The 26588-nt window shown below is 53.3% G+C and overlaps 8 protein-coding genes and 1 non-coding gene across 9 annotated transcripts; 4 read left to right on the top strand and 5 right to left on the bottom strand.

Moving 5' to 3' along the window:
• Positions 1-3384: 3384 nt before the first annotated feature.
• Positions 3385-4181, bottom strand: BZA05DRAFT_402175 (uncharacterized protein). Its single transcript, XM_051484086.1, has one exon. The coding sequence runs from the start codon at positions 4041-4043 to the stop codon at positions 3750-3752; it is 294 nt and encodes a 97-aa protein (XP_051338170.1). The 5' UTR covers positions 4044-4181; the 3' UTR covers positions 3385-3749.
• On the bottom strand, positions 3882-4798 carry BZA05DRAFT_82547 (uncharacterized protein). The gene has a single exon (XM_051488676.1). The coding sequence runs from the start codon at positions 4716-4718 to the stop codon at positions 4056-4058; it is 663 nt and encodes a 220-aa protein (XP_051338169.1). The 5' UTR covers positions 4719-4798; the 3' UTR covers positions 3882-4055.
• Positions 4632-6443, bottom strand: BZA05DRAFT_82555 (uncharacterized protein). Its single transcript, XM_051488677.1, has 2 exons — positions 5869-6443; positions 4632-5659 (listed from the first exon to the last, which is right to left on the bottom strand). Exons 1-2 carry the CDS (start codon positions 6301-6303, stop codon positions 4880-4882), a joined length of 1215 nt encoding a protein of 404 aa, XP_051338168.1. The 5' UTR covers positions 6304-6443; the 3' UTR covers positions 4632-4879.
• Positions 6444-7804: 1361 nt separating this feature from the next.
• BZA05DRAFT_82524 (uncharacterized protein) lies at positions 7805-8233 on the top strand. The gene has a single exon (XM_051488675.1). It carries the CDS (start codon positions 7848-7850, stop codon positions 8136-8138), a length of 291 nt encoding a protein of 96 aa, XP_051338167.1. The 5' UTR covers positions 7805-7847; the 3' UTR covers positions 8139-8233.
• Positions 8234-17064: 8831 nt separating this feature from the next.
• On the top strand, positions 17065-17955 carry BZA05DRAFT_402163 (uncharacterized protein). The gene is made up of 2 exons (XM_051484085.1): positions 17065-17558; positions 17606-17955. Exons 1-2 carry the CDS (start codon positions 17388-17390, stop codon positions 17813-17815), a joined length of 381 nt encoding a protein of 126 aa, XP_051338166.1. The 5' UTR covers positions 17065-17387; the 3' UTR covers positions 17816-17955.
• Positions 17956-19143: 1188 nt separating this feature from the next.
• Positions 19144-23417, top strand: BZA05DRAFT_82468 (uncharacterized protein). The gene is made up of 2 exons (XM_051488674.1): positions 19144-21514; positions 21582-23417. Exons 1-2 carry the CDS (start codon positions 19308-19310, stop codon positions 23329-23331), a joined length of 3957 nt encoding a protein of 1318 aa, XP_051338165.1. The 5' UTR covers positions 19144-19307; the 3' UTR covers positions 23332-23417.
• Positions 23418-24038, top strand: BZA05DRAFT_82465 (uncharacterized protein). The gene has a single exon (XM_051488673.1). It carries the CDS (start codon positions 23503-23505, stop codon positions 23929-23931), a length of 429 nt encoding a protein of 142 aa, XP_051338164.1. The 5' UTR covers positions 23418-23502; the 3' UTR covers positions 23932-24038.
• A 464-nt stretch (positions 24039-24502) lies between these two features.
• BZA05DRAFT_419789 (uncharacterized protein) lies at positions 24503-25756 on the bottom strand (the record flags this gene model as incomplete). Its single annotated transcript, XM_051485606.1, has 4 exons — positions 24503-24765; positions 24988-25111; positions 25587-25602; positions 25728-25756. The coding sequence occupies 4 exons, from the start codon at positions 25754-25756 to the stop codon at positions 24503-24505; spliced, it is 432 nt and encodes a 143-aa protein (XP_051338163.1).
• On the bottom strand, positions 25234-25319 carry BZA05DRAFT_t217. Its single transcript has one exon. It is a non-coding gene; the product is annotated as a tRNA-Arg (tRNA).
• Positions 25757-26588: the final 832 nt, after the last annotated feature.

Raw genomic sequence — 26588 nt, 5'->3', positions numbered from 1 at the left:
GACTGGACTGCTTAGTCCTTCCATCCATCCTTCCATCCATCCTTCCATCCATCCTTCCATCCATCCTTCCATCTGCCCCGCGCGCCTCGACGACGAACCAACTGCATATGATACATACCAAGCAGCGCTAACCAGTAGCCGGCGATCAGCCGCAGCCTGAGTCCTGAGTCCCGAGCCTGACGTGAAACGGCTCGAGAGTCGACGCCTACCGGGAAACAAAACAAAATAAAACCTCGAGAGTCAGGACACACATACACAAACATACGCAGAGTAAGCAGCTCAGAAGCGCCGGAAACGTATTTATGTATCTACAGTCTGTGCCCAACCACATAACCATTGGCGCCTGCATATATACCAGTAACAATCTGCATGGCGGTTAAACGAGAAGCAATCAAGGCTGCTGCATACATACCTACCAATCTGCACACCAGTAGGTAGCTATCTGCATGCATATCCAAGTTGGATAATAGAGTACATGATATAGGTACTCTAGAGTAGGTACTCTACATACCTCTGAGTCTGACCTATGCACCGCTAGACAAGTGGGCACTGGGCAATGGGCACATGTAGCCTTCTTCTACGAGTATTGGGTGTTTGCTACAGCGGCACAGAAGCACAGGCACATGCACGGCGTGTTGATCGACACCCACCGGCCGACTGAACCAGCAGCACCACCACAAGCTCGCAGTCACACTCCCACTCACTCTCACTCTCACTCTCACTCTCACTCTCACTCTCACTCTCACTCACGGCGCACGGAGGAGAATTTTCGATTTTCGATAACCACCGTACTATTACCCAGACATGTATGTATTCGCGCCGACCGGGAAGACCTCGGGAAGAGCTCGGGACCAGGGCGGGAACGGGGCGGGGCGGGATACTTGTTACATCATACCTGTTGCTTGCGCGTGCCTAAACGAAAATAACCATTCTCCACTCGTGGGACATGGGCAAGGTCGGTAATACTCTACATACACAACCACGCCGCGAAGGCGAAGGCTGAAGCAACGGCGTCAGCGGAGCGAGTACGGCATAGTTACGGACCTAGTAGGCATTGCAAATAGTTAAAGCCCCGGATTCAAGCATCGAGCGGCAGCCCGGAGTTTCCAAGACGAAGACGAAAGACGGAGCGGGAAGAAAAATTCGAAGCGGGGCGAGTGGATGGGGGGGGGGGGTCACATTCATGCAGCACAAGGAGAGGAGGGAAGGAGGGGGGGAGGTCACAGAAATTCGTTCGTCACCGTCGCTCTTTTTGAAACACACTGCGGCTGCTGCACGAGATACAAATAAAAAGGAAAGGAAAGGAAAGGAAAGGAAAGGAAAAAAGGAAAAAAAGACTGCAAAAGGAATAAAAAAGAAAGAAAAGACTGCAACAGGAAACAGCCAGCGCGCGGATGTGGACGTGGGAATCAAGCAAATGCAGCGGCAGCAGGTTCTCCCGTGCTGTGAGTGAGCGGTCGGCCAGTCGGCCTGTCGAGCGAAGAATTCATCACTTACTCGCCTGGCTGTTTCGTTTCTTTTGCATCTCTGCGACCGAACCCCTCACAACGAGGCCTTTTTTACTTCACTTCACTTCACTTCCTTTCCAATCCTGCCCTTAGTCCCTGCCCTGCCCTGCCCTGCCCTGTGCCTGAGCCTGAGCCTGCAAAGCGCCACCGCTTCGTTCGATCCTACTAGTATCTAGCCCTTGCGTTCTTTTGTCTCGTCTCGTCGGGAAGAATCGGCGGCTACGGTATGGTAACTAACCATAGGTGTCATTGCAGTACTAACCACTTACCTATAGAAGGTATAGGTATAGGTGGGATGTATGTACATACTGCTCGATGGAATCGCTTCGGCCCGACCGAGGATCGCGGACGGCATCTCGAGGTCGGAGACGGCTGGTTGGCTGGTTGGCTGGCTCACAGAGCCCACGCGCATACACGTACATACGGCCGTCCTTCAGGCTTCCACCCATCCGTTTGCTCGAGCTTCGGACCCGGGACCTTCTACCTACCTATTCTTTCTTGGCGACTGTTGCAGCCCTGATTGCTAGAGTACATACCTCTTAACCTACCTCATACACAAGTGCTTGCTCACCTAGGTATCCCCAATTCCTAGCATCGCTGTTTGCAAAGTTGCAAGTTACAACTGTCCCCGACCATAAATCTGCAGGCGTGCACGAGCTAGGTAAGAGGCAAGTTACTAACGAACTACTGTACCTCTTCACCCAGCTGCCGCCGCCGGCACCGCCTGGCATTCCACCTGGCTTTCCACCTGGCATTCCACCTGGCTTTCCACCTGGCATTCCACCTGGCTTTCCACCTTTGGCCATCCGTCGAGTCTCGAGTCTCGACATTTGCGCGTGCCGACCGATAGACAGAACCTAGATAGGTAGATAGATAGATTAGATAGATTGAGCATCTCCATTCTCAGGCTGCGAGGAGCTCTGGAGTCTGGATAGTGGATAGCAACTCCAATCCACCCCGCCATGCGCCCTGCGCCCGCTATCAACACACGCACACACGCACAAACACCCCACTTCAATCAATGCTGAATGTTCAGTCTCCACTCAGATGGAGCGGAGGTAGCACGTTCCCCCTCAAGGAACCCATCGGACCCCTCCATGAACCCCCTCGAACCCGCGAGCCGTAGTATCCTCGACCCTCGAGAGGTGAGCTGAGCGTGCCACTTTACATCCTCCGCCTAGGTATCCCGCTCAAGCCCCAAGTCCTCACGCGAACCCGCGATGACGCCACGCCGCAGCAGCTCTGAGCCAGCTCCTTAAGCCAGCTTCCCCAAGCAAAGCAAAGCAAGGATCCCCCCTCCTCCCTCCCAGCTTGCTTCGGTACGGTAGAGTACGGTGCGGTACGGAGGGTACTTACGCACGGACTCTCGTTCCCTTCCCCTCGCTAGGTTCTCTAGATACACAGGCTATTTTCTCACCACACACACACACACACACACACAGAGAGAGATTTGTGTGCGAAAAAACTTTTTCAACAATCGACAATCCACAGCACTTGGGACTCGGGTGAGAGGGAAAGGGGTTTTGTTTCGTTACATGGATGAGTCAACGAAGGAAAAGGGGGGGAGGGTCTGTGCCTTTCGTGCGGTACGAAAACTTTTTCTCCAGTGTGTTGGGTTTCCCAGGAGAAGAGAGGAGTTGGTGGTGTCTTGTCATGCCCGTGAAACCTTGAGTTACATACGGTACTCATGTACGAGTACGTGCGTGCGTGGGCGACAAGAGCGGTTGCTGCCGGACGATCACTGCTCCTCTGACCTGCCCTGTCCTGCCCAGGTCGGTCGGTTCCAAAACGCGGCGAGCAGGCAAAATCCCATTCGATCCAATCCCAATCCAATTCGATTGGGTTCTGCAGAGTGATGACGATGATGTTGGGGGCACACATACGTACATAAGGTATTTACCGCCGTACGCTCAGGTGGAGGGAGTGAGAAGAACTTTGTTTTTGGTGAGACCAGCTCAGAGTTTTTTTTGTTTTCTTTTCGGTACGGTAAGGTAAGGTAGAGTAAGGTAGAGTAAGGTAAGGTAGAAAGAAGAAGAAAAAGTAGTCATTTCCATAGGCAGCCAAACAAAGGGAATCCCCAATCATCCTCCATCCTCTCATACATGACCATTGACCACGAACCACGACAGACAGCAAGGAAAAAAATAAGGAAAAAAGGAAATCCATCAGATCCGAACCTTCATTCAATCCACCATCCCATGTTCCTTCCTCCCTTATATCCCACCCATATATCCCACCACCTCATACCGTTCCATATCCCATTTCCTCCCGTTCCGTATCCCATTTCCCCCCCTCCACCGATCCCATTCCCGTTCGTTCATTCCCGTCGACAAGCAAGATCCCACCACCACCACCTCCGACCGGCCGTTTCCTAAAAAATAATTCGGAAAGGCGGCCCCATTCATATACCATCCATCCAACGACTGAGACTGAGCGGCGAGTGCGCACGCGAATTCCATCCATCCAACCATCCAGACCACGAACCCAAAACCAGACAGAGAGGAGGAGGGGGGAGAAAACAAGAAGGGGAGACATAATTACAGCTGATTAAAAACGTGACGAGGAAGAAAGAAAGGTGCAGAAAGAAGAAGAAAACATCAAGAAAGAGAAAAGAAAAAGAGAAAAGAGAAAAGGGTATCTTCGAACAAGAACAGAAAAGAAACAACCAACAGAAAAGAAACAACCAACAGAAAAGAAACAACCAACAGAAAAGAAACAACCAACAGAAAAGAAACAACCAACAGAAAAGAAACAACCAACAAAAAAAAAAGGACAAAAAAGACAAACAGCCAACCAACGATCCACCGCACCCAGCATGCAAAAGAGAAAACAAAACAGGCAAGGGAAGATTTGATAAAACCACCCCGTCCCCCATTCATCGAATGCACACCACCACACACAGACACAGACCCAAAAAGAAAAAAATGTTAAAACAAAAACCTCCCACCCCACCCCAACCGAAAGAGGAAAAAAACAGACAAGAAACTTTTGTGTTTTCCCGGAAAAGCCAAAGTTTCCCCAAAAAACAACAATAGACAAATGCAGAATAGTAGTACAGGCCCAAGAAAGAAAAGGAAAAGGGAAAAGGGAAATGAAAATGAAAAGAGCAAACAATTCAAAACATTTGCTTTTGAGCGCCCCCCAAAAGAAGCCCAGAAAAACTTGACATGATATACGAATAGAAGGAGAATAAAGTTGTGGATAAAACATGATTAGAAGCGAAGACGTTGGAGGGAGGGGTATACGTAGAAAGGTAAAACGCCACCATCTAAAAGATTTCAAACCGGAAGGGAAGAGAGGTAAACATAGGAATTAAAGGCGGGTGCGGAGGGGAAAGAGAGAGACAGAGAAAAAGACAAGGAGGTGTTGATTTAGGCGTCGGCATGTTTGAGGATTTCTTCGCAGTTGACCTGGAAGCGATGACACCACATGGCCATACCCCTCATCAATCTCTCGGTCTTCTCCCACTCCTTCTCGCCGTTGAACATAGCATCGACGAACTCGGCACCCGACTGCTTGCCCATCTGGACCTTAGTCTTGGTCTCGGTGTGCTTGGGCGAGTTGACGCGCCTGGCGCCAGTCCACATGTACTCCTCACAGGACTTGAGGAGGTTCTTGAGCTTGTGCCACAGCCTCTCGCCGCTCTCCATGAACTCCTCGATGATCTCGCGGTTCTCGGGAGTGCGGATGGACCCGAAAAAGTCACGGGCGCGCTTAAGCTTGGAGCTCAGCTCGATGAGGAGCTCCCAGAGCCCACCAGCAGTGCGGGTGGCCTCGTGGGTGCGGCCGTGGTGGAACTTGGTCCAGTTGAAGACCCACTCGCCGAGCGAGTTGGCATCGAAGACGGAGCCGAGCAGGATGATGGGCCTCTCGTTGGAGTCCCAGTTCTTGAGGGAGTAGTCGGACGGGATACCGGCCTCGGCGGCCTTGCGACGGAGCTCGTCCGCATCGAGGCTACCGCCTTCGGTGGCCGACCGAGTTGGAGGTGGCGGCGGCGGCTTGGCGGAACTGGTACGGGGGGGCGAGCGCGGCGAGTTCTCACCGGACCATGTGTTCTCGCGGCGCTGGTGGGAGCGGGAGCGGCGACCCTCGGCGACGAACGGCGGGGGCGATTGGGGACCAGGGGCCGGCGTGTAACTAGGAGGAACAAACTGGGTGCGAGAACGAGTCAGCAGAGTTTCTGAGGTGTCTATTCGGACGATAGTGGCGGCGTCACGAGCTTGGGGTCTGCTTCTGTCGCCGCTCCTGCTGCTGCCACTGAGGGTATAGCTCCTCCTTGCTGGCCCTGACGCCGTACTGACCACCGTCCTGGTCCAAAGACCGGAGTGAATGAATATGGATATGTATAAAAGGAACTTACGTATTCGCCGGTCGAACCCGGAGGGAACCCGTAGGCGTAGATGTTGGGCATCGGAGTGCCATGATGAGCGTGAGACGATGGGGGAGGCGTGTGGAGAGGCGTGTGCATGTAGCCTTGCTGTGATCGCCCGTGACTGTGACTGGTTCCGGGACGAGGGGAGGTGGTGGATCGATGCGGCTCGAACTCGCTGTAGCTCTCGTGCCTTCGCGACGACGATGGTCGCTTCACGTATTCGGCACCCATGAATGCTGGTTCTTGCGTGTTGCTTCGGCGACGAGAAGATGGGGTTCGGGGAGAAGGAGCCGGGGTGGGGACTCCGTATCCTGATTCAAAGTATTGTTGTCCGGGCCGAGGCATTCCCGGCTGGGTGTTGGCGTAGTAGGTGCCTTGGGGATACCCAAATGGCTGCGTATAGGTTGGTTGTTCGAACTGCATGTGTGGGGAGCCCTCGAAATGGCGCCAGGAAAGCGTGAAGGTTGTGATTGGGATGCGCTGTTGAATCGAAGTTGGAGGGATGGAGAGGGGAGAGGAGGTTAGGGTGATGATTCTGCTCGTGTTTCTAACATGTAATGTGGTGGATGTGGAGCGTGGGATATGTTTGCACGGCTGAGTTATAACGATCCCTAAACAATCGTCGAGGAAGTCGAGTCTGCAACGGTCGGAGAACTAGTGTTCGTGAAGTGTTGGAGATATCCACTTTGGAGGATGATGGTGAGCTAGAAGCGAAGTCCGTAATTCTTCGTTCTGGTGCTGGATGCACGATGATATCGTCGGAGTCTGGATGACGGTTGGGTATGTTGAAGGAAGAAACGAAGTTGTGCGCAAGGCGGGGGGTGCGCACCCGGAATATATAGATACCTGCACCCAAGAAATCTTGTGCGGATTTCCGCAGGTGTGGGAGGGCGACATTGTGACCCTGGGCCAGGGAGGGCGGACCCGGCTCACAGGAGTCCACACGGCCAGACTTAGGCTAGACTCTGGTGCAGCACCCCTGTGCATCTGGGACTCGGTGTGGTTGAATGGGCAAGGCTAGATGCAGACTGTCGATAGGGAAAACGAGAAGAAAATGAGGCCACGGATCGAAGTGTTGCAATCCGTTTCCGCCACAGAAGACGAGTGTGCGGAAAACAGAGGTGAAGAAGCAGCTCTGGCAGTGCTCTCTCTGTGTGTTTCTCTCTCTCTGTGTGTTTCTCTCTCTCTCTGTGTTCCTCTCGCTGTTTCTCTCTCTCTCTGTGTTCCTCTCGCTGTTTCTCTCTCTCTCTCTCTGTGTGTGTGCATTAGCGGCGTCGATACTCGCTGGATATCTCAGCAACCGAAGCAGCTGCGAGCGATATCGTTCCGCCTTCTTCCAGTGCCTGCTCCACTTCCATAGAATGGTTTCAATTCTCATGTGCGTTGCTTTTTCCGGCAGCGTGCGGGCAGGGGTATAATTGCAACCCCCCAAACTCGTAAAATGGAACTAACCAAGACGGTGTGCCCGATGGAAAGATTCTTCTCTTCTATTCCCTACTCACTTTCGTCAGCTCTCGTCGCCGCCTGCGCCCCCATTCACTCCCACTCCCGCCATTCACCCCCCCCCTCCCCCCATTCACATTCACCCAATACTATACATACCAATGCTATGCTCCCTCAGCAGCATTGCGGGACTGACGCATTCCAGCCTGTCCTTACCATTCGCCCGTCTAATATAAGGCACAGTATTCCTCGCAAGTGAGCACTTGAACCAGAGTGAGTGAGTCGTGAAAGAGAGCTCGGGCAGAGAGAGAGAGCCAGATCCACCAAACAAACAGGTAGCGAAGAAGAAGGAAGCCACCGAAATGAACCTCCTAATTTTAAAACGTGAGAATTTTTTCTCCAGGGATGTCTGCAAGACATGACCAATGAACGAGCCCGTAGATTGAGGTTGGCGCTCAATTTCAACTGGTTACATACGCCGGTCCTCCCTCCCCCCCTTCCCGACTATCGGGACGCCCATATATATGCTAACTGTAAACAGTCGTGTACTCTACCTATCCTGGCGTATAATCCTGGTCATAGTGAGGAGCTTCCCTTTGTTTCAAATCTCGCGAAACAAAGGCCTTCTGTTGTGTCGTCCTTCCGTTCCTTCCAACTTCGACAAAGAGGAACTATCTACATACGATCGTCGCCGAGTGTTGCAGAGTTGCAGCCGAAATTCAGGCCCTCATCCTCCACCCCCCGTTAATCCGGTCGGTCGCTCGACACCACTTTTCCCGGTCCCTCCGTCTCCCCCAAGGTGTACTACACTCTAGGTGACGGAGACGGTCCGAGAAACATTATTGTTGCTCTTGGTACTCTGCCTACGGTCCGGCACAATCACAATGTTAGCCATGGTACTATGATATGTAGTGGAACAGCATTCCCACCTCCGTCAAGAAAGTCGCGAGCGAGCGACACTGGGGAAGTCATCTGGATACGTCTTCTTCCCGGGCCGAGTGGATGCCATGCCAGCAGAGTATCGAGCTCATACCGGGTGAGATCTGCGGATCACACTGACAGCCAAGAGTGCCAGAGCCTTCTTCCAATTTACCGAAGCCGCGAAAAGACGCGGATGCTCGTTTACCTGCTCAACATATGCTGCCTACATACATGAGCACTTGCTTGGATATGTATGCAGCCACGAGCGAGCGAACGTCGCAAGCGTGCGTAGTGGTGGTTTTGGTGGTGGCAGTGGCAGTAGTGCTCGGTTCCTCTCTGTCACTCATCATCCATCCTGTGATCGGCTGTCCTTGAGTCATTTTACATACTCTACGCACTGCTAGTAAAATTGTCCCGCTCGCGTCGTTGAAGATAAAGTGGAGTGGGCTTGTAAATCGCACCCATCGGCGCCATGCACACTTTGCAGTACTCTAGGTGTGTGTGTAGGATCGTTCTTGAAGGCTGTGCGGAGTCTGGCTATGATGACACCCATCCGCTTTATAGCAGCATGAGGCAGCAGCGTATGGACGAGTCCTTTGGGGTTCTGGTTGCTGGGCAACCTGCAGACCAGTGGACAACTCAGTGGATTTGTCGCTCTAACGCTGCAGCATCCTGGCCGGTCGCAAGATTCGTTGTGTCCCAGGCTGCGCGGGACATGGGCAGCAGGCCAGGTCGTGTCGTGTCGGCCACACAGAATGTTCCCTCTGTCGGTTGGGCACCAAAGATCAGACCCGGCTGTAGAGTAGGTAGGCAAGTAGGTACTTGGGTGGGTAAGTAACTATGATGTGGGTGATTGGGCATCTTCGCGCGTGAATGCACACCGTTCTGCCTGTTGTGGGTAAGGTACAGCTCCAGCGTCCAAGGCTTCAAGGGGATCCTGGGCCTTGTTGCTGTTGTTGAGGTAAACGGATCCGAGATAAAGAACCGACTGGACGCACGGACGGACCGCAAGTCAGTGTCGGTCTCACGATTATCAGCAGCAGCGTGTCGTTTTGATGTCGAAACCTGTGCTGCTGCTTCGGTCGACTTGCCGCGCGAACGGACAGACGGGCGAGCGACGAACGAGTGTGGCTTCGCTTCGAATGATTTAATTTTCCCGTCTGGCTGCCGGCCCAGCACTTCCAGAACACACGACCGACTCCGCAGCGCCCGCACGCCCCATATTTAACACTTGTTCTGGCCCAGAGTAGAGGGCATTTCGTTAGCTACTAGTTAGCAGTGAGCGCATACTCTAGACACACCCACATCCGCGCGCGCACACAAAGTGGTGAGGTTTTTGGCGAGTGAGGGGATCCACCACGTCCTGACTCCCACTGTCTCTCTCTCCTCTTCTCAGGATTTCAAGACCGGCCGGTGAACGTGCAGAGGGCGTGAGACTCGGATTGCGACACGTAGGTACGTTGGATGTGAACACTGTGTAGGTGGTGTGCTTCGCACTTTCCGTGTGTCCATGTACATGCCGCCTGCTCCTGCTCCTGCTCCTGCTCCACCTCCTCCTTACATACATGATAAGTCGAGAGCCAGTCGATAATCCTGCGATTCTGCCCCGCAGCGGGGAGGGGTGGTTGGGCGATCGTGAGGGAAGAGGATGGATGATGGGATGTGTGTGCGTGGGTGTGTGTGAGGTGAGTGGGCTGTGACGACAACGCACGCACTGACTGGATGGATTTTTTTCCCTGCGTTCCCTGAACAAGCACCATCACATATTTCGAGCGGCTCGAGAAGCCTGGTGGGGGGTGACGTGTTTCGTTCCAGCAAATAGCAGCGGGTAAAATATACAAATCGGTAGCATGCGATGGGAGAGATGACGGAGCGAAGGCGGTGGTGGCGGTGGTGAAGGTAGGTGCAGCAGGTGGTGATGGCCGTATAGTAGATGGTGGGTGCCTGAGGTGGGAGACAAGGCTGGACGGAGAGCGATGGGATGAGAGGAGGAGAACGGGAAAACACCCGCTCCACGACGTCGGATTAAAGTTGACTCTGGGTGAGCTGGGGGGAGGATGGAGGGGGGAGGGAGGGGGGAGGGAGGGGGGAGGAGGGATCGTAGGCCGACGAGGCTGAGGGATAGGAGCTGATCTGTCATCCTCAGGCTGTGAGTAGGGGAAGTTCGGGAAAGCGGAGTCCCTGTGCAACCCACACGAGTTCCACGATGCAAAAACCGGTTTGCGGTGTGAAACAGATGTCGCTTTCGCCAACCCTGCAAAAAAACCTTAAATCCTCCATCACGTGCGAACGGTGTTGCTTTGTTCCGATCCGATCCATCCAACTTCAACGGTCGTGGTGTATGCCGCACGATGCCTTCTTTGTTCACCCCATCACCGCATCGCTGCTAGGCTCCTCGTCACCAGCCTAAGGCTATCGACTTCTGCCCGGCCCAGAGCGATTGCGCCCTCGAACACTCATCATCGGTGCTGAGTCACCTGATCGACCTATAAGTAGGTCGTGAGTAATGTATGAGCCCTTCGAAGAAGAAGAAGAAGAACAAGAAGAAGCCAGTAACCAGCAACTCTCGAAGAAACCAGTGGCTTCTGAGAGGGTCCAGACTTTCGAGACTCATTCACCGTGGCAGGTGGGGTTGGTACAACCCCGCCCCACTTCGCCTCGATCATCCCGAAGCCATGTGAACCGCCTCAGGATCGATGTCTGACTCCTGTGCACACTTACGCAGCTGTCGAACGTCGTTTAGTGACTGTGTCCCGAATCCGGCGCTGGTGGAGAAGAACTCAAAGAAGACTCACGCATCAATTCTCGCGGGTAGCTAGCCTTCGCCGCTTCCCCGACCGTCCTGTCGGCCTACGCTGGCGGTATGTACATACATCTGAAACCGGTCCCGTTCTCAGCGCTGGCGAAGCGCAGCCAGGCAATAGCTACATACCTGCAGTACGATGCTGCCGTAGGTTATGTAGGTAGTGATCCCCATGACAGCGAATGTCGACATCGAACGTGCGGGGTCAAAGCAACCTCACAATGCACATCCCCGCGCCCGAGTTAGCCAATCGTAGGATTTCTCGTTGCTGCCCCGTGCAGCATAGCATCGATATGGATATTTCCCGAGATGTTGGGAACAGCCATATCCGGTCCGATTCGGGATGGCCGGATTTAGCCCCGACCGGGCTCGGCCGCTCGGATAATCCCTGTCGATGTCTGTGCAACCTCCCACTCCACCACCCCAGTCCTGGCCCGCTAAACTTTAAATCCGGCCGACTGCCCCGATTATGTAATCCCCACCCCTTCCCCCAAACGCCTTACAGACACGTGTGGAAAAGTGACATCATCGGAATCGATCCATCTAGACGAGTGTTTGCCACAATCGAGATTTGGGGATTTGACATCCCAGAGATTTGAACATCACCTCCCTCCCTTCGACCAGTACGGAACCTCTGCTACCCGCCCGACGAGTTTTGGATCTCGGAATCCCGATGACTCACGTACACACGGTAACCGACGAATCAGTATGTACCGCGATAATCCCCGTACATAGCGTCACCTCCATAGGAGCGCTTCGGCCATCCATCCATCTCCTTTCTTTAGAGCCACTCCGCCTCCAGCGGACGCGTCGCACTCCGCACTCCGCCCGTAGGGGAGAGAAGAGCGAAGCTTCCAGCATCCCCATCCCCATCTATATTTCGCCCCTGACGTACATACCAAGTACCGCACAGACAGACGGACATCCCTCGATCGAGTACCTGCATACACCGCTACCTATTAGAGTATTGTATGTACATAGAGTACATTAGGTACGCATCGCCGTCGTCGTCGTCATCGCTTTCGGCCTCAATCTCGCCCACCAAACCAAGCTGCGCCGCATTGCGCACATAGATTATCACCTTCATCCCCTCCCACCCTCCGTTGGTGAACACAAATTGTTCGCTCTCACATGTCGTTCCCGCGGTGCCAACCAGCACGAAACAACAACGAGTCCGCACAGCCACAATGACTCACTGCTTCATGATCACCGACCGGCCCTACGGTACGGTACTCACTCACTATTCCCGCGGTCACAACTTTCCGATATACATACCTACAACCGAGCGTGACCCAAGGACTAGCCATTGACGAAGCAGCCATACTCTCCAACCGATACAACACGAAACGTATCGTCGATAATGATGTGGGTGGGTGGGTGGGCGGATGGATGAATGGAGCAAGGAGATTTATATGAGTGGATCTTGTTGGAGTAAAGGGGGGTCGCCTGCCAGCTGGTGGCTCATTCACTGTGGCTCACTCGGGGGGTGAGTCGAGCGCTTTTTGTAGATATTGAGATATTTCCATCAGTCCCGCGCGTACGAATAACAGTTGGATTCTTGGGAAATTCTTGTCGTGGTCTCGGCTGTTGGATGTTGGCTGTGGTTTTGGTCTCGGCGAATGGGGAGGGAGGGCAGGGAGGAGGAGGTGCTGGTTTCATGTGCCGGAAGCTGAAATGTAGGTACCTAGTAGGGCACGCACGCATACATACACGAGAAAGTTGTAAACAACCCGGTCCTGCTATCCTGGCGGTGGTTTGGTGTATCACGAGTACGCCTATACGTAAGACTCCATCCGTCCATCCATCACCACCATCACCACCATCACCACCATCACCACCATCGGATCGAGGAGTACCCGTCTGCGGACGTCAATCTTCGTATCCCAGACGCTCCTGCCTGCGTATGTAGGTACTCTCCACACTCTCCACTTCCCAGGGCAAATCAGTAGGTAGCCCAGGAGCTGATATGCACGCACGCTCCATTCTATCTGTAACCCTCGAGCCCAGGCAGACAGACGAGGATGTGCAGACTTACCAGTATCATGGGCATGTACATACCCGCTCCGCCCCAGTGCACGTGCCCACGAGAACACATCGAAGCGAAGTCGATGGCTGTGGGGCAAGACGAGATGCTCGCGACAACTCGACGGGCCACTGCCTGCGGGATCGGTCGTGTGGATCGAGCGCCTCACTTCCGAGAGTGGGCGCCGAGTGAGTTCTAGTGTATCTATGGTGAAGGGGGTCATGGGTTCTCACGTCGGTCTGGCCTGGCGGCGGATGCGTACGTATCGTCCGTCACGTCTGGAGAATACTGGATGGATAGACGGTTTCTAGGTAGGTAAGCAGGCACATAGGTTCATTAGGTACATAGCTCTACCAGCTGCGGATATTTTCCGCCTGTAGATACATACATACGGTTGCATATCGATCCGGCGTACCTACATCGACGATCTTCCAGCACCAGCACCAGCACCGGTTGCAGTCCAGCTGCGGCCCGACGGGGACTCTCGCCCTCCGGTATATGTAGTGCATGCACACATTCCGGCTCTCTTCCACCAACATGCATGTGCTGCATATGCATTCATCTCTACCCCATACCCCATACCCCGTACCCCATACCCCATACCCCATACCCCATACCCCATACCCCATACCCCATACTCCCCCGCACATGGACCAGCACACGTAGGTACTAGCAACGAGACGCAGGTTTCCGCTACATATACGGTATGTGCTGTACGGTACGGTACGGTACGTGTGCCATCGGCTCAGCACGCGGGCATATCACCTCCGTATGTATGTGCCAGCAAACCCATGTACGGTACCCACGCGGGCACGGCTCCATGGAGCGGCACGTGAACGGGAACGTGCACGCCGGTCAGCCAGTCAGTCCGCTGGGCCTTCGGCGGAAATAGTAGAGTAAGTTTCGACGCCGGATGTCCGTCCGAATCGGTAGGTCTGGTAGGTACCGGTGTGCATACCTACCCGACTTCATACCCACCCACCGCCAGACAGGAACAAACTCGACAACTAACGTGGCCGAGGCGAAACAACTTCACCGTCGCACCGACCGGTGTTCGTCCATCGGAGGGTAGGTACTTGGTAGATATTGGCTCCAGACTCCAGGCTCCAGACTCCCAGCGCATGACCTTGCCGTGCCGCCTGAGCTCGGTGGAGTTGGACTGTGGGAATAGGAACGTGAGGCACTTGTGCGTCCTCCCGTGAAGCCCCCTTCACCCACCCACTCCCCTCACAATGGCAGCGATAACAACCCACAACCCACAACCCACAACCCACGACGACGCAAAACGAAACCCTGTAGTTACCTAAACACTCCCGACCGGCGGCTGCGCGTATGTATGGTACCGATATTTCACATACCTATCACTCGACGAAACATGCCTACTCTTGGGATTAGAGCATTGGCTAGAAGCTACCTGGTCGAGGTACACATATACACATGTATATCCCTCGTATGGTCGTGACAAGACCATGGACAGAACGCCCACGGCCCGCCGTTCACAGTTGCTTATAGGCTGGATACATTGTACGAGTTTGGTAAAACAAAGAAACAAAAAGGTGCATAAGATGTACTCTATATTACATAGCAGCTCTTTCGGATACAAGTTACAACCACTGCCCAGTGCTAATACGTAAGCGGGGATGACGGAGCCGCGCAATCGTCAATAAGGCTTCGAATGGGACTGTCTGTAAATAGTAAGAATGTACTTACATTACGAATCGCTCTTGTAGGTGTGTACGGTTCCATCTCCGCCAACATGATACCCTGTATCGATACTCGAGTAGGTATTGGAGTACTTCTTACTTACATAACCGGACTGGATATGTAATCATATAATCTACTCCATGTACGAGGGAAAGCCTAAAGCAAAAGAAGAGGGAGAGGAGGAGGGGGGCGTGTATGTGAATGTGTGTGTGTGTGTGAGCTCAAGTAAGTATAATGGATGTGTATGGTTCGCACTCTCACCTACATGCACGGATAGTCCGGCCGACTGCTTCTATTTTTTTCTTGCTCCACCGCACCGGCATCGTTTGTCCCATATTCATGCGGGTGGCCGGGGAAGCAGCATGAATGTTTCCGGCCAGGCGTGCCGCGTATCTATGCGGAACCTGAACTACCGGCATCGTCAGGATGGATAGGTGGATGGAGGGATGGAGGGATGGGAGGGAGGGATGGGTGCGTGGGTGCGTGAATGTGCCGTTATCGTGACGATAAGGATCGATGGATGGATGCTTGCGGATGCTGAGCTGGCCTGTCGGCCTTTCGGTCGGTCGCTCGGTCGCTCGGGAGGTCGGTCGGGATTTGGGTAGAGCGTGCAGAGTACTGGGGCCGAGAGATAGTGCGAGCATGGAGAAGTACTCTATCTATGTGGAGTATTCTGCTCCACCGATGAGACGCGCGCTTGTCACTCTATATGTGTGTGCGTGAGAGTGAGCGAGTGAGCGAATGTGTGTGCGTGCGCGAGTGTATATGTGTATGTGTGTGGCGTGCGCGTCCCAGGCTTCCTTGAGGAACGAATGCGAACCTGAGCTGAATAGTGAGACAGAGCTGCGGGCACACCCACACCTTTGCAACGGACCAATTAAAAGTCATCCGGCTCCCACGTCTGGAGGGGGGCCAGAGGAAAATTCGGTACGAACACGCCCGCGGCCGTTTTAAGGTGGGGTGGGGAAGAGGCTTGGGATGGGCCAATCACACGAGGGGTGCGGTGGGTACCTGCAGCATTAGTTTCCGCGCTGACTCTGCGGGTTTTTTGACATATCATATGTAGAATGTAGTTATCGTCCCATTGGGAAATGTGGAGATGCTGGTGCTGGTGCTGAGGCTGATGCTGATGCTGATGCTGGAATCCGTCCTTGCGGTCTGGGAGGATTACTCAAGTAAGTAGGCACCTACAGTGGATGAGGCCGTGCATCCGGCGTGGCCAGGTGAGTCTTGATTGAAGATTTCTTCGTCGAGCTGCCTTTGTATGTACGAACTTAGGAGGCTTGCTCGTTGAATCTTCCGTGCTGATGTGGGCGATGGATGAACAGAGCGCACAACTCTGTTACCGTACGGTATTACTATACCTATACCTACCGTATTGCCGGCTGAGGATCCAAGAGACTTGATGCTCGAGTGGATGGAGGTTTGCCCAGGAAGATTTGCACGTGTGTGTGAGCTCCATCCAATTCGTTCGAGCCCGAAGAAGTGAGAGACTGTTGCATTCCTTCCCAGTCCCAAGGGACATGTGTTCGTCGGCGCCTCGGCAGAATGAGAACTCTGGGGGGGATGCCCGCCATCTGGGGATCGGGACTACTAGTAGGCAAGTGCCTATTCCCCTACAACGGTGAGTGCTCACGAGTGATCTGTAAATTCACACTACCTACTAGTACTCTAACGATTTCTTACGATCACGCCGAAAAGCAGGAAGCATCATACATCTGACGGCCTCGGCCACCCCACACTTCTGAATATAGTAGTCAACCTCAGCTAGATACTTGGGTACTGCAACTAGTTTATTGGCGATTCGAACCAGTGGAAGTGATGGTGGTGATGGTGGTGATGGTAGTGTTGTTGGTGAGGCTAGCAACGGACGGGGGGCCCAACAGCGGGACGCCACCGAGTTCGGCGTGTTCCACGTGTTGGGGTTGGTTCTGGGGTTGGCATGGGTTGGCATGGGTTCCGTCGGTTGGCTGAGCTTCTGGTTGGAACTTGGAGGAGAAGGTCCGAGGAGGTGGTGGGGTTTCGATCGGCCCAATCGCGCGTGCTAGTGGTTGGGCGTGCGCGCACCTGAGTTGGTGTCATGACCGGTAAGGGCATTTAGCACTGGAGCAGGCGCTCGGACCGATGAAGCTCACAAGACCAACGATCCAGCCCACGTTTTGGAGCGGAGCTTTACGATGGTTATCGGCGCCGGGCTGGGCCACCTTGTGCTTTGTTTCCAATTGAGCCGTGAACGTGGGCTGGCCATGGGTGGCGTTCACGATACTCTGGACTCTGGAGAGTGCTGTATAGTACCTACTCTAGAGTACAACCACAGTAATATAGTAGGTATCATATGTACTTGCAGACGAGTGAAAAATGTTCTGGGGGCATGGTTAGGCTTAGCAATCTGGGCGCTCTCGTTGGAAATCATACCGGTATCTCCCTTTGCCCAACAACCGCAAGAGATGAAAGAGGATCCATAGAGTACCGTAGGATCGGAGCACATGGTTAAAAACCACTATCCAGCCAGCAAGTACTGTAGGACCGCCATTTCAGTAGTGTACCGTAGGGTGGCGGTGGTTCGTCTTGTATGTAGGTATGATAGGTAGGTAATGGTGAGCGTGATATGCCATGACACCAATCATGCTGCCCTCCAAAGCTTTCTTCCGGGTCTGCTGGATGGGCTGGCTGGCTCTTTCCCTCTTCTCGCGGCCGGTGACGGTTGGAGCGGAGACGGTGCAGCTGACGGGATTCCCACCACCGAAAGCCACCCACAATACGGTACTTTGTGCCGGCGTTGTTCTACGGCTTGCTTAGGTACTATGTACTTTAGTACGTAGAGTACATACCGAAGGTGGGTGGGTATCTGGCAAACTCGTAAGCAAATGGTGCCGGTCCGTCACTGTCTCATCCCGAATGCCATTGCCCATGCTATGCGCCAGTCGACTTCACTACGATATGAACGCTGGCCTGTGGTGGTGCTGCTGCTGTTGTGTTCGGGCACTCCGCTCCAAGTACTCGATCCACCATACCTACCCCGTGGACAGTTAAAAGTGTAAAAAAGGGGAGGGAGAGAGGGGAGCTGAACTTGGGAACATGTATGGCTAGCTTACTACCTGGGTAGTTCGGATCCAACCATACATCCATCATCGTGGAGCACCGTGTGCATCATGCACGGCCGTGGTTGGGAGTTTTGTCGGGAGGATCGGCAGATAAGAGGAATTATTGTTGTTGTTCTTTTTTAAATTTTTCTTGGAGGTGCAGCAGCTACTCTGCACGCTGCATCGCCGAAAGCTTGAGAAACACCTTCGATTCGCCCAATAGAATCGCCCAATCGTGGCTCGTTTGCTGCGAGGGAGCTCTTGTTTGGGTAGATCTCGCTAGAGGATTTTCCGGACGATAGGTACAACAGATACGAATCGACCGGTACATGTGTGCGGGTAGTGGGTGGGTGGGTGTAGGTAGGAGTTATCGCCCCCCCATCAGGCGGTAGAAGGTATGATACTCCCTCCCCCTTCACCTCTCCATTGACGAAGACGCACTCGACATATGTAAATACCCAACTATGTAGCTATCCCCTTACTCAGTGGTCCGGACAGAAACACGTACATACATAGGAAAGTACATACCGACATCTCCATCTCGATGGACCGGATGGTTCAGATCATTCATCGACACAGCAGAATGTACGTACGTAAAGCCTGCATGGCAGGTCCTCACTCCGCCGTCATTTTCCAAATAATTGCCCCGGGTACAACGGACATCTGCTTGGATATGGTTAGGGTCGGCATCCTGATTCCTCGAAGTCATCCTCCATCAGCATCAGCAGCCATCCAGCATCGTTCACCGAGTTATGCCGGATCGGGATTATTTCCTTTGGCGGTTTCACCTCCGGTTCTTTCCCTCCACCAAGTTGCAACCCTCCCAACTCACGCTTTCCCCTCCGGAGATGTAATTTTCTTTCTTTTTTCTTCGCGTCTATTCAGCTCTCCGTATCGTATTCTATCTGGGTTATACGAACCTAACATAGAAGTCGACTCTCTTTCTAGAGTAGAGTCGCCATAGTAGCTTTCAAGTGCCAACAGTGACAACGGAAACACAAAACCCCTCGACAGTTGACACTCCCTCCGAGCCAGCTAGTAACCCAAATCACGCTAACAACAACTCCCTAACGCCTTCTTCCTTCCCTCCCAATCTCGCCTGGTCAGCCAGACAGCAATAACATCCGCCGCCCAAGCAACATCTCTTTCTCTCACCTAAACCATCTCTCTCGCACCTAAACCACGACAACCACCACCCACCACCACCACAATCCTCCTCTTTACCATCAAACTACAACCCTCCCTAAAGCGGGAATTTCAATTAAACGCGGCCACCGCAAGAAACTATTGCCGCCTGCTGCACACACATTAGACTTACTATCAGGCCCCTTCCTATTCCCACCCCCCCTCCAGAAAAAAAGCCTACGTTATCTCTCTGGCGATAACATCGTATACCTATACCCCGATCCCACTGGTTATTCTGGCTTCCAGCTGGCTTCAATGACTCCTCATGCCAGCCCCGTTTTATGATTCCCCCCTTCCTTCCAAGGAAAACAGCAACAACCCGGCTGGCCACTCTACACTCGTTCGATCTTACACGTCGCCCGTGCTTGGGTCATCGACTCCGTCTTCAATCGCCACTACCGCGACTGGAGACTCTGCAACCACCACGACCACGACCACTACCGCCATCATCCCTCAATCACAGGCCTCTTTAGAATCACACACTCCATTATATTCCCTCCCTCCACCAGCAAAACGCACTCTGTCGTCGTCATCTTCTTCGCCCTCGTTGTCGTCGCGAAGCTATGAGGCAAAGACTACTACTACATCCACATCACCTATTAAAGAGGAACCCCGTTGGCACCCTTTCCCTCGCCCCTGGAAATACCATCCGTCGGGCCCCCTACGCACCTTCACCCTTCACGGTTCCGATCCCTCTAACGACTACCCCGGTGGCGTTGGCGGCGTCGGCGTCAATGAGCACGACTTCCCAGCTCAACTGCCTCCTTACATAAGTCCAGCCGAGAGCCCGATCGAGCGTCCTTCCACTCCGCTCTCTGCCAGAGATATCCGTCCGGAGGACCGCAACCGCATAGCTACGGCACACAGCTTGCTCGGAAAGACAGTGAATTGGCCCACCCGATTTCAATCCAACGGCGCTAGCAATCGTCATGAGCGCCCCACGGACCGCTGCAACAACAGCAACATTAACAGCATTAACAACACCAACCATGATATCCCTCGAGAAGGCGATGCGACACATGTTTCCGAATGCGGAGAGATCGACAGTGATGTCATGGATGGACCGGAATCTATTTCTGCTGTTATGGCTAGTGAGAGCAGCTCTCGCAGTAGGAAAGGAACCCAACTATTGGGCTTGTTTAAGGAAAATAACAAGGCTATCGAGGAGCGGGGACGAGAGAGGCAGCGACGTGAGGAGAAGGAGAGAGAGAAAGAGAAGGATCGGTTCGAGAAACGACGAAACAGAGAGAATGAGAAAGCAAAGGAATCGGCTGCGAAAGGTATCATCGAAGACGTTGCTCTCAATCCCTTGCAGTCGGCGCCAGCCGAAAAAAATAAGGAGAAGGTTCTCTGTTCTGATTCCGTCTCAGTTTCGCGTACGAAAGATGATAGAAATCCTCCATCATCTCGTGATGTCACTTCTCTCGACGCCGTTCCGGGTGATGACTCCTCGAGGTCTGTTGCATTTACTGTCTCGAGACCTTCCTCTTCTCCTCCCCTCCCACCTGTGCGAAGCATAACTGCAGATTCGCTAGATGCGGTGGACGGGAGATTAAAGTCTCTCCAGACACCGTGCGAGGGTCTGGCTGATTCCGGGTATCACGAAGGTGACGCAAGTTCCCGTTCGCCGGAATCGCAGATCGAGTCTGTTGCTTCATCCTGCACGTCCACCGTGGTTGATGGTCGTCGACCCTCGAGGAAGGCTGATGAGGAAGGGGACGAAGGTTCAGATCACACCGTGCTTGCACACGATGATCACGATCACAGTACGTCTGACCACACTGCATCCGATCATGACGAAGAGGAAGGCGAGGACGAAATCTCGTCGGCCGTTTATTTCCCTCACACAACACCCTCCATCACTCGCGTCCCATCCTCTTCGACGATCCCGAGCACCAGGCCATCTGAAGCCTCTTTGGATAATCCGTTTCAACGACACGCCGATACCGTGGAAGGAGATAACCGACCACGCGTATACTCTCAGCACGCTGTCAACTCTTCCAAAGTGGACCTATCCATCCGGAACGAAGATGACGAAGTACTTTACCACCGTGATGGCAAGAGGAGGCGGCGCGTTTCCGTTTCCGAGGACGACAGCCACAACTACAACTACGCATCGGCTGCGTCGTCCGTAGTATCCGAATTCTCAGATAATTCTGACTTTTACGAATCCTCAACCGACGATATCGAGAGGAGTGTTGTGGAGGATTCGGACATCGACGTCGTCACACCTACTTCTCGAAAGACCGTTCCTGTTCCCCGGGCCAAGGACCGCCATGACGGTGCCAACAACAATAACGCTCCTCCTCTCGGTGCGGTTGAACTGAAGCCCTACAAGCACCAAGTCGGTGGGCACACTGCGTTATTCAGGTTCTCAAAGAAGGCGGTCTGCAAGAGTTTAAGCAACCGCGAAAATGAATTTTACGAGGCAATAGAGACTAGACATCCCGAGCTTCTCAAGTTTCTGCCCAGGTACATCATCCACATTCCCCTTCCCCCCATCTAATATTTCCACCGTCCGATGCTAAACTGGCTACAGGTATATTGGAGTCCTCAATGTGACGTGGAAGACCAAGAAAAAGAAGCTGTCCAAGAAAGACGGCGAGGCTTTATCGAACGGCACAACGGAACCGGTTCCCTCAGTCAAACTGGAAGACGGATCGGACGCTACAAGACGTGATGATGGGGCTATCTCTTTCGGACCGCCTTTACCACAGGTTGTCTTGGAACAAAACCGACACATCATTCCCGATAATCTGTTCCGAGTCTCGACGAGTGCCCCTTCACCATCTCGACTTGAGGATTCGATGGCATCGGGAGACGATAAGAAGACCGGTACAGACGACAGTGGGATGAGTACAGGCGATGAGGCCTCGTTGCCACGCCCCACCAAGAAGAAGCACTCTAGTTGGGGGGCTACCGTCATCAACCGGAAATTGCAAGAGCAGGTCCTGAGAGAGGTGTTCTCACCGCCTCCGGCCCACCGTCATCACCATCACCATCACCATCACCAGCGGACTCGTTCTGGCTACAACCCTCAGAAGCGGCGAGGCTCGGTAGCCAATCTGGATTCGGCTAGGGTTACCGACTTCCACAGGAGCAACACCGACGTCGGACCAGGGCCGTCTCGATCGGATAGTAATCCGGAGGATCCGAGATTGAGGATGCTGCGTGGGGATGTCGAACGGCGATACGCATCGAGTACCGATCTGCGGAGTCTTTCCAAAGGACAACTTCCGGTCGATGACGAGGAGAATAGCGCACGAGATAGCCCTGCGACCACCGAGGGTCAAGCCACCCCAGTGCCAAAGTCGCGACCCCGAGCCCGATCCGGCAGCATACCTAGAAGGAGGGATCGCCTGAGTGTTCCGACACCCAATGAATTCGGGATGGAGGACGATGGATACGGTGGAGATCGAGAGGATGAAGTCTTTAGGATGGACGAAGATCCGCAGATTAAGAAAGGGTCGTGGGCGGAACGATGCATGACGAGGGCCGCGTCCACACCCAACGCGGGGTCACGCAAGGATGCCGGTGCGCCAGCTCCCGGTGAACAACCCAAAGAACGGGTTGAGCTCTTCTTGCTTTTGGAGGATCTCACTGCCGGTATGAAGTCGCCCTGTGTTCTGGATCTCAAGATGGGAACCAGACAGTACGGTGTCGAAGCTTCGGAGAAGAAGCGCAAGTCACAGGCGAGAAAGTGTGCGGGTACAACATCCCGCGAACTTGGAGTCCGTGTCTGCGGCATGCAGGTGTGGAACGCCAAAACTCAGACATACATGTTCGAGGACAAGTACTTTGGACGAGACTTGAAGGCGGGCCGCGAGTTCCAGAGTGCGCTCACTCGGTTTCTGTCGGATGGAAAGGACGACTCGTCAATCCTGCGTCACATCCCCACCATTCTTGTGAAGCTCAAGGCTCTCGAAGTGATGATCAAACAGTTGCCCGGGTATAGATTCTACGCCAGTAGCTTGCTTGTCCTTTATGACGGTCAGGATAAGGACCGCACAATTGACCTTAAGATTGTGGACTTTGCCAACTGCGTCACCGCTGAAGATGCGCTCCCGGAGACAGCCACGTGTCCGCCTAAGGATCGACACGGGATTGATAAGGGGTATCTTCGTGGGCTGAGGTCCCTGCAGATGTACATACGCAGCATCTGGAAGGAAGTTAAAGGGTCGGAATGGACGGAGAGAGGCGAGGATGGATACATGAGCAGGGAGGATCAGCGGGATGATATCGGGTCGGGATGGGACTTGCTGGAGGATCTCGGCGAAGTATCGACCTAAGACGGTACTACTTCTACTGAGAACGGACCACGGATTCTACGAAGACTTATGCGATAATGACCGGGACGATCACGAACAAAGTACAAGAGGAGACACATAGACGACCGAGCAAACGGAGGGGGAGTGAATTGCACATTCGGAAGATGGTGTCGGTGGTGCGGTGGTCTGTACATGGCATTGAACCGAGGTTTCTGTTTATTTCTTCTTTCTTTTTTATTCACACCGTTTCCTTTCTACCTTTGGTTGTCTTCAATTTTTTTGGCGATTTCGGTGCTTTGTTTTTGGTTGGTGGGTCGGGGTTGGGGGAACTGGAGGAGGGTCGGTTTCTTTTTCCGCATGCATGCTTTCAACGGTTATCGTGTTGCCTCGATCATTCGCATCGTTTTGCTCTTCATCATATATTTTTTTGTTTTTTATTTTATTTTCTTCTGCCCGGAGCGTTGCTCTTTTTTTTCCTCCCCTCGCATTCGGTTGTTTTGTTTTTTTGCTTTTTGCTTTCGATCGTTGGTTGGGTTGGGAATTTTTCCTTTTTTCTTCCCTTGCTCCTGCTTCCTGTTTTGCATAGCCAGGTTGCGTGCTGCTGCTTGCTTACTAAGTTGAGTCGATCTGTTCTGTTTTTATGGATGAGGGGGGATGGAAGGTTTGTCGCCGATTGTATGTATTATAATTACACGGGGGACTTTGGAACCTTATTTTTTTGGACTTGCCTACATCTTGGTATTCTCGTGATGTGTTCGTGATGTGTGTGTCGGTCGGTCGAGGTCGGTCGAGTGATGCACGTGATGCACGGGATGCACAGGATGCGGAACGGGTGGATGCGTGCCGTTCGGCCACAGCAGTCCATCGTGAAATCCAATGATCTCGTCTAACCCAGTCGTACATACTTCGGTATGTAGCTAACTGCAGGAAAAAAAGGAAAGTTCGTGGGATGGGACGAAGTTGGTGCGTGACGATTCCGGCAGTGACGACTGACGACAGGATGGATGGGGGGACGGAGGACGTAAGGCTGGCGGCCCCGGCCAGACTTTGGCTTACATACGGGGCTACATACCAGCTCAGCCGAGCAGATCCACCGAGCCACCGAGTCACTCGAAAGTGGTAACCAGCTTGGGGTTTACGTAAACCACTGGATCATACCTCATGCCGCCCGTGAACAGCGTCAGCTTCAGCATCACAAGGTCTCACCCATCACACGCCCGCCGTTCCACAGAGGTAGAGTCATACTTTTGGTGGCCAGCAGCATTGACACGGCGATAGCGAGCACGAGCACGAGCACGAGCGGTGGCAGCAGCCCGGCCGGGCGACGATCCGTTATTCCAAGTGCCGGACTGGACCGGTGGACGCGGGCTTGGAACCGGGCTTGGAACCGGGCTTGGAACCGGGTGCAGAGGACGTCGGGCCGGTCGGCGTGGAGTTCACAACGGCCGACAGGGTCTGGATCGGTAGGTTCGATCGGCTCTACCCCCCCGGTTGTCGGGTGGGGTGGGGGTCTTCGGCGGCCGTGAGGGGTTGTCGATCCCGATCCCGTGTGTCCGTGGGGGTCGGTTGGAAACTTGATGTGTGGGGGGTAAGGGTGCAGGGCCGAATCACCGTTGGAACGCTCGCTGGGCGGACGAGGAGCCCGATTGCTATGGTACGCCCGAACTACCCACATACACACGCCAGCAGGCTGCAAGGCGGGGTTCGTCATGTTCGAGGCGTCGTCACCGTCGTAGTCGCTAGGGGGCTGCGCACTCGCTTCTTGCGAGACACCCCCTCTCACCATCCCCCGTGATCTAGACTTGAGGTGGTGAGGGTAGTCACCTACAGCTTTCCACGACGCCAACGCCCAAGAAACACCGTACACGTGCAAAACAAAACCAAAAAGGCCGAAAAGCAAAAATCAATGTCCAGATGGACAACTGACCACGGCAGGGCTCGAACCTGCAATCTCTTGATATCAAGTTGAAAACTCGTAGTCAAGCGCCTTGCCATTGGGCCACGCGGCCTGGATGTTTATTACGTGCACTACGGTAACTTTGAGCGTAGAAACAAAAACAAAAAGAGCGAGGACTTTCTCGGGCACTCGCACACAAGACCTGGCTCACAGCAAAGGAGAGATATGGGAGGGCCGTACTACATCCGGGTAGATGCCTATCTGCTTTTCTCCGAGAAAATCGGAAATGCTAGACCCGCAGCTTACACAGGTAGATGTTCTGATGTTCAATCGGCGTGGATTCGAGTAATACCGCGCACTGGTACCGGTATCTACTTACTCTGTATGCGTATTTACTGGGGTGTGAGGAAGAGTCGTGCACCACCACCACTACTAAATAGTGCTTAATGGGGTGCACCACTTATCCTTGCACCCGAGTACATACATTATTATTAAAGTACTAGGTTAAAGGTTTTCGTACGATGGCCGTTTTATACTAAAAATGCCCATTTTCAAGTAACTAAAAACCACCCTTCACGTGGCGGAAAAAAATCGAGTCTTCTATAGAAGCTTTGGAATCGCAAGATGCATAACACATAAGAAGTCTGACAACTTTTGCTTCGAATTGGTGGCGCATGGTACGGTATTGTGCACGGGTTGGAGAGTGATTTCGGATTTTGTATGGGGCCCCATACAAAATTATTGCGTGACAACCAGTTTCAACACCAACTTCTCTACCATACGGCATTACTCAACCACCACTAGTTAGAATTGTGTGCTGATTTCAATCGAGGTTCTCTACCTGACTTAGAAGACCTTCTAATGATCCACATATTTTTATACTATCTTATGGTTGCTGTATCTATGGCGGGAAATGACTTGCCTCGGTGAAAGGGAAATCTGCCAAGCCACTCTACTTCGCATAAAATAATCTGCCTGGCGAGCTGGAAATCTCATTGAAGCTTTATTAGTATATATTCATGATATACGCCAATTATTAGTACCCTCTTAAGTGTGGTTGTTGTTTTATAGAGATATATGTCTGTGGTGTGGTGGCGCTTTTGGGGAGGTGTACGAAAACTTTTGACCTGGTACTTTACATACTATGCGTTGCCTTCGTTCCCCCTGGGGATAACCAGGAAGCCAGTGCTCTACTATCGCATACCTAGTATGTAGTACGTACATACCTACTTGGATCTACGCTTCCCCACCGCGCGCGATTCATGGTCGATTCATGGACGATCATCCGGATCCGCGCGGTAATCTACATGTCTACATACCTATGGGATCGCACAGCACAGCGATGCAGCGATGCTGGTGGCGGGGATCCGTACTCCGGCCG

Source organism: Tricharina praecox (assembly GCF_024521635.1).
Source record: "Tricharina praecox strain CBS 144465 chromosome Unknown BZA05scaffold_17, whole genome shotgun sequence".
NCBI lineage: Eukaryota > Fungi > Ascomycota > Pezizomycetes > Pezizales > Pyronemataceae > Tricharina > Tricharina praecox.
Note: the sequence above shows the minus strand (reverse complement) of the source record. Positions and strands in the feature narration are given on the sequence as shown.

Coding starts and splice junctions, on each gene's coding strand:
- BZA05DRAFT_82547 (XM_051488676.1), bottom strand. CDS start 4,718: ATGTTTTATCCACAACTTTATTCTCCTTCTATTCGTATATCATGTCAA.
- BZA05DRAFT_82524 (XM_051488675.1), top strand. CDS start 7,848: ATGCTAACTGTAAACAGTCGTGTACTCTACCTATCCTGGCGTATAATC.
- BZA05DRAFT_82465 (XM_051488673.1), top strand. CDS start 23,503: ATGGCATTGAACCGAGGTTTCTGTTTATTTCTTCTTTCTTTTTTATTC.
- BZA05DRAFT_402163 (XM_051484085.1), top strand. CDS start 17,388: ATGACACCAATCATGCTGCCCTCCAAAGCTTTCTTCCGGGTCTGCTGG. Junction 17,559..17,605: donor TACTTTGTGCCGGCGTTGTT/CTACGGCTTGCT, acceptor TAGAGTACATAC/CGAAGGTGGGTGGGTATCTG.
- BZA05DRAFT_82468 (XM_051488674.1), top strand. CDS start 19,308: ATGCCAGCCCCGTTTTATGATTCCCCCCTTCCTTCCAAGGAAAACAGC. Junction 21,515..21,581: donor CTTCTCAAGTTTCTGCCCAG/GTACATCATCCA, acceptor AACTGGCTACAG/GTATATTGGAGTCCTCAATG.
- BZA05DRAFT_82555 (XM_051488677.1), bottom strand. CDS start 6,303: ATGCAGTTCGAACAACCAACCTATACGCAGCCATTTGGGTATCCCCAA. Junction 5,660..5,868: donor CGGGTTCGACCGGCGAATAC/GTAAGTTCCTTT, acceptor TCTCGCACCCAG/TTTGTTCCTCCTAGTTACAC.
- BZA05DRAFT_402175 (XM_051484086.1), bottom strand. CDS start 4,043: ATGTCTCCCCTTCTTGTTTTCTCCCCCCTCCTCCTCTCTGTCTGGTTT.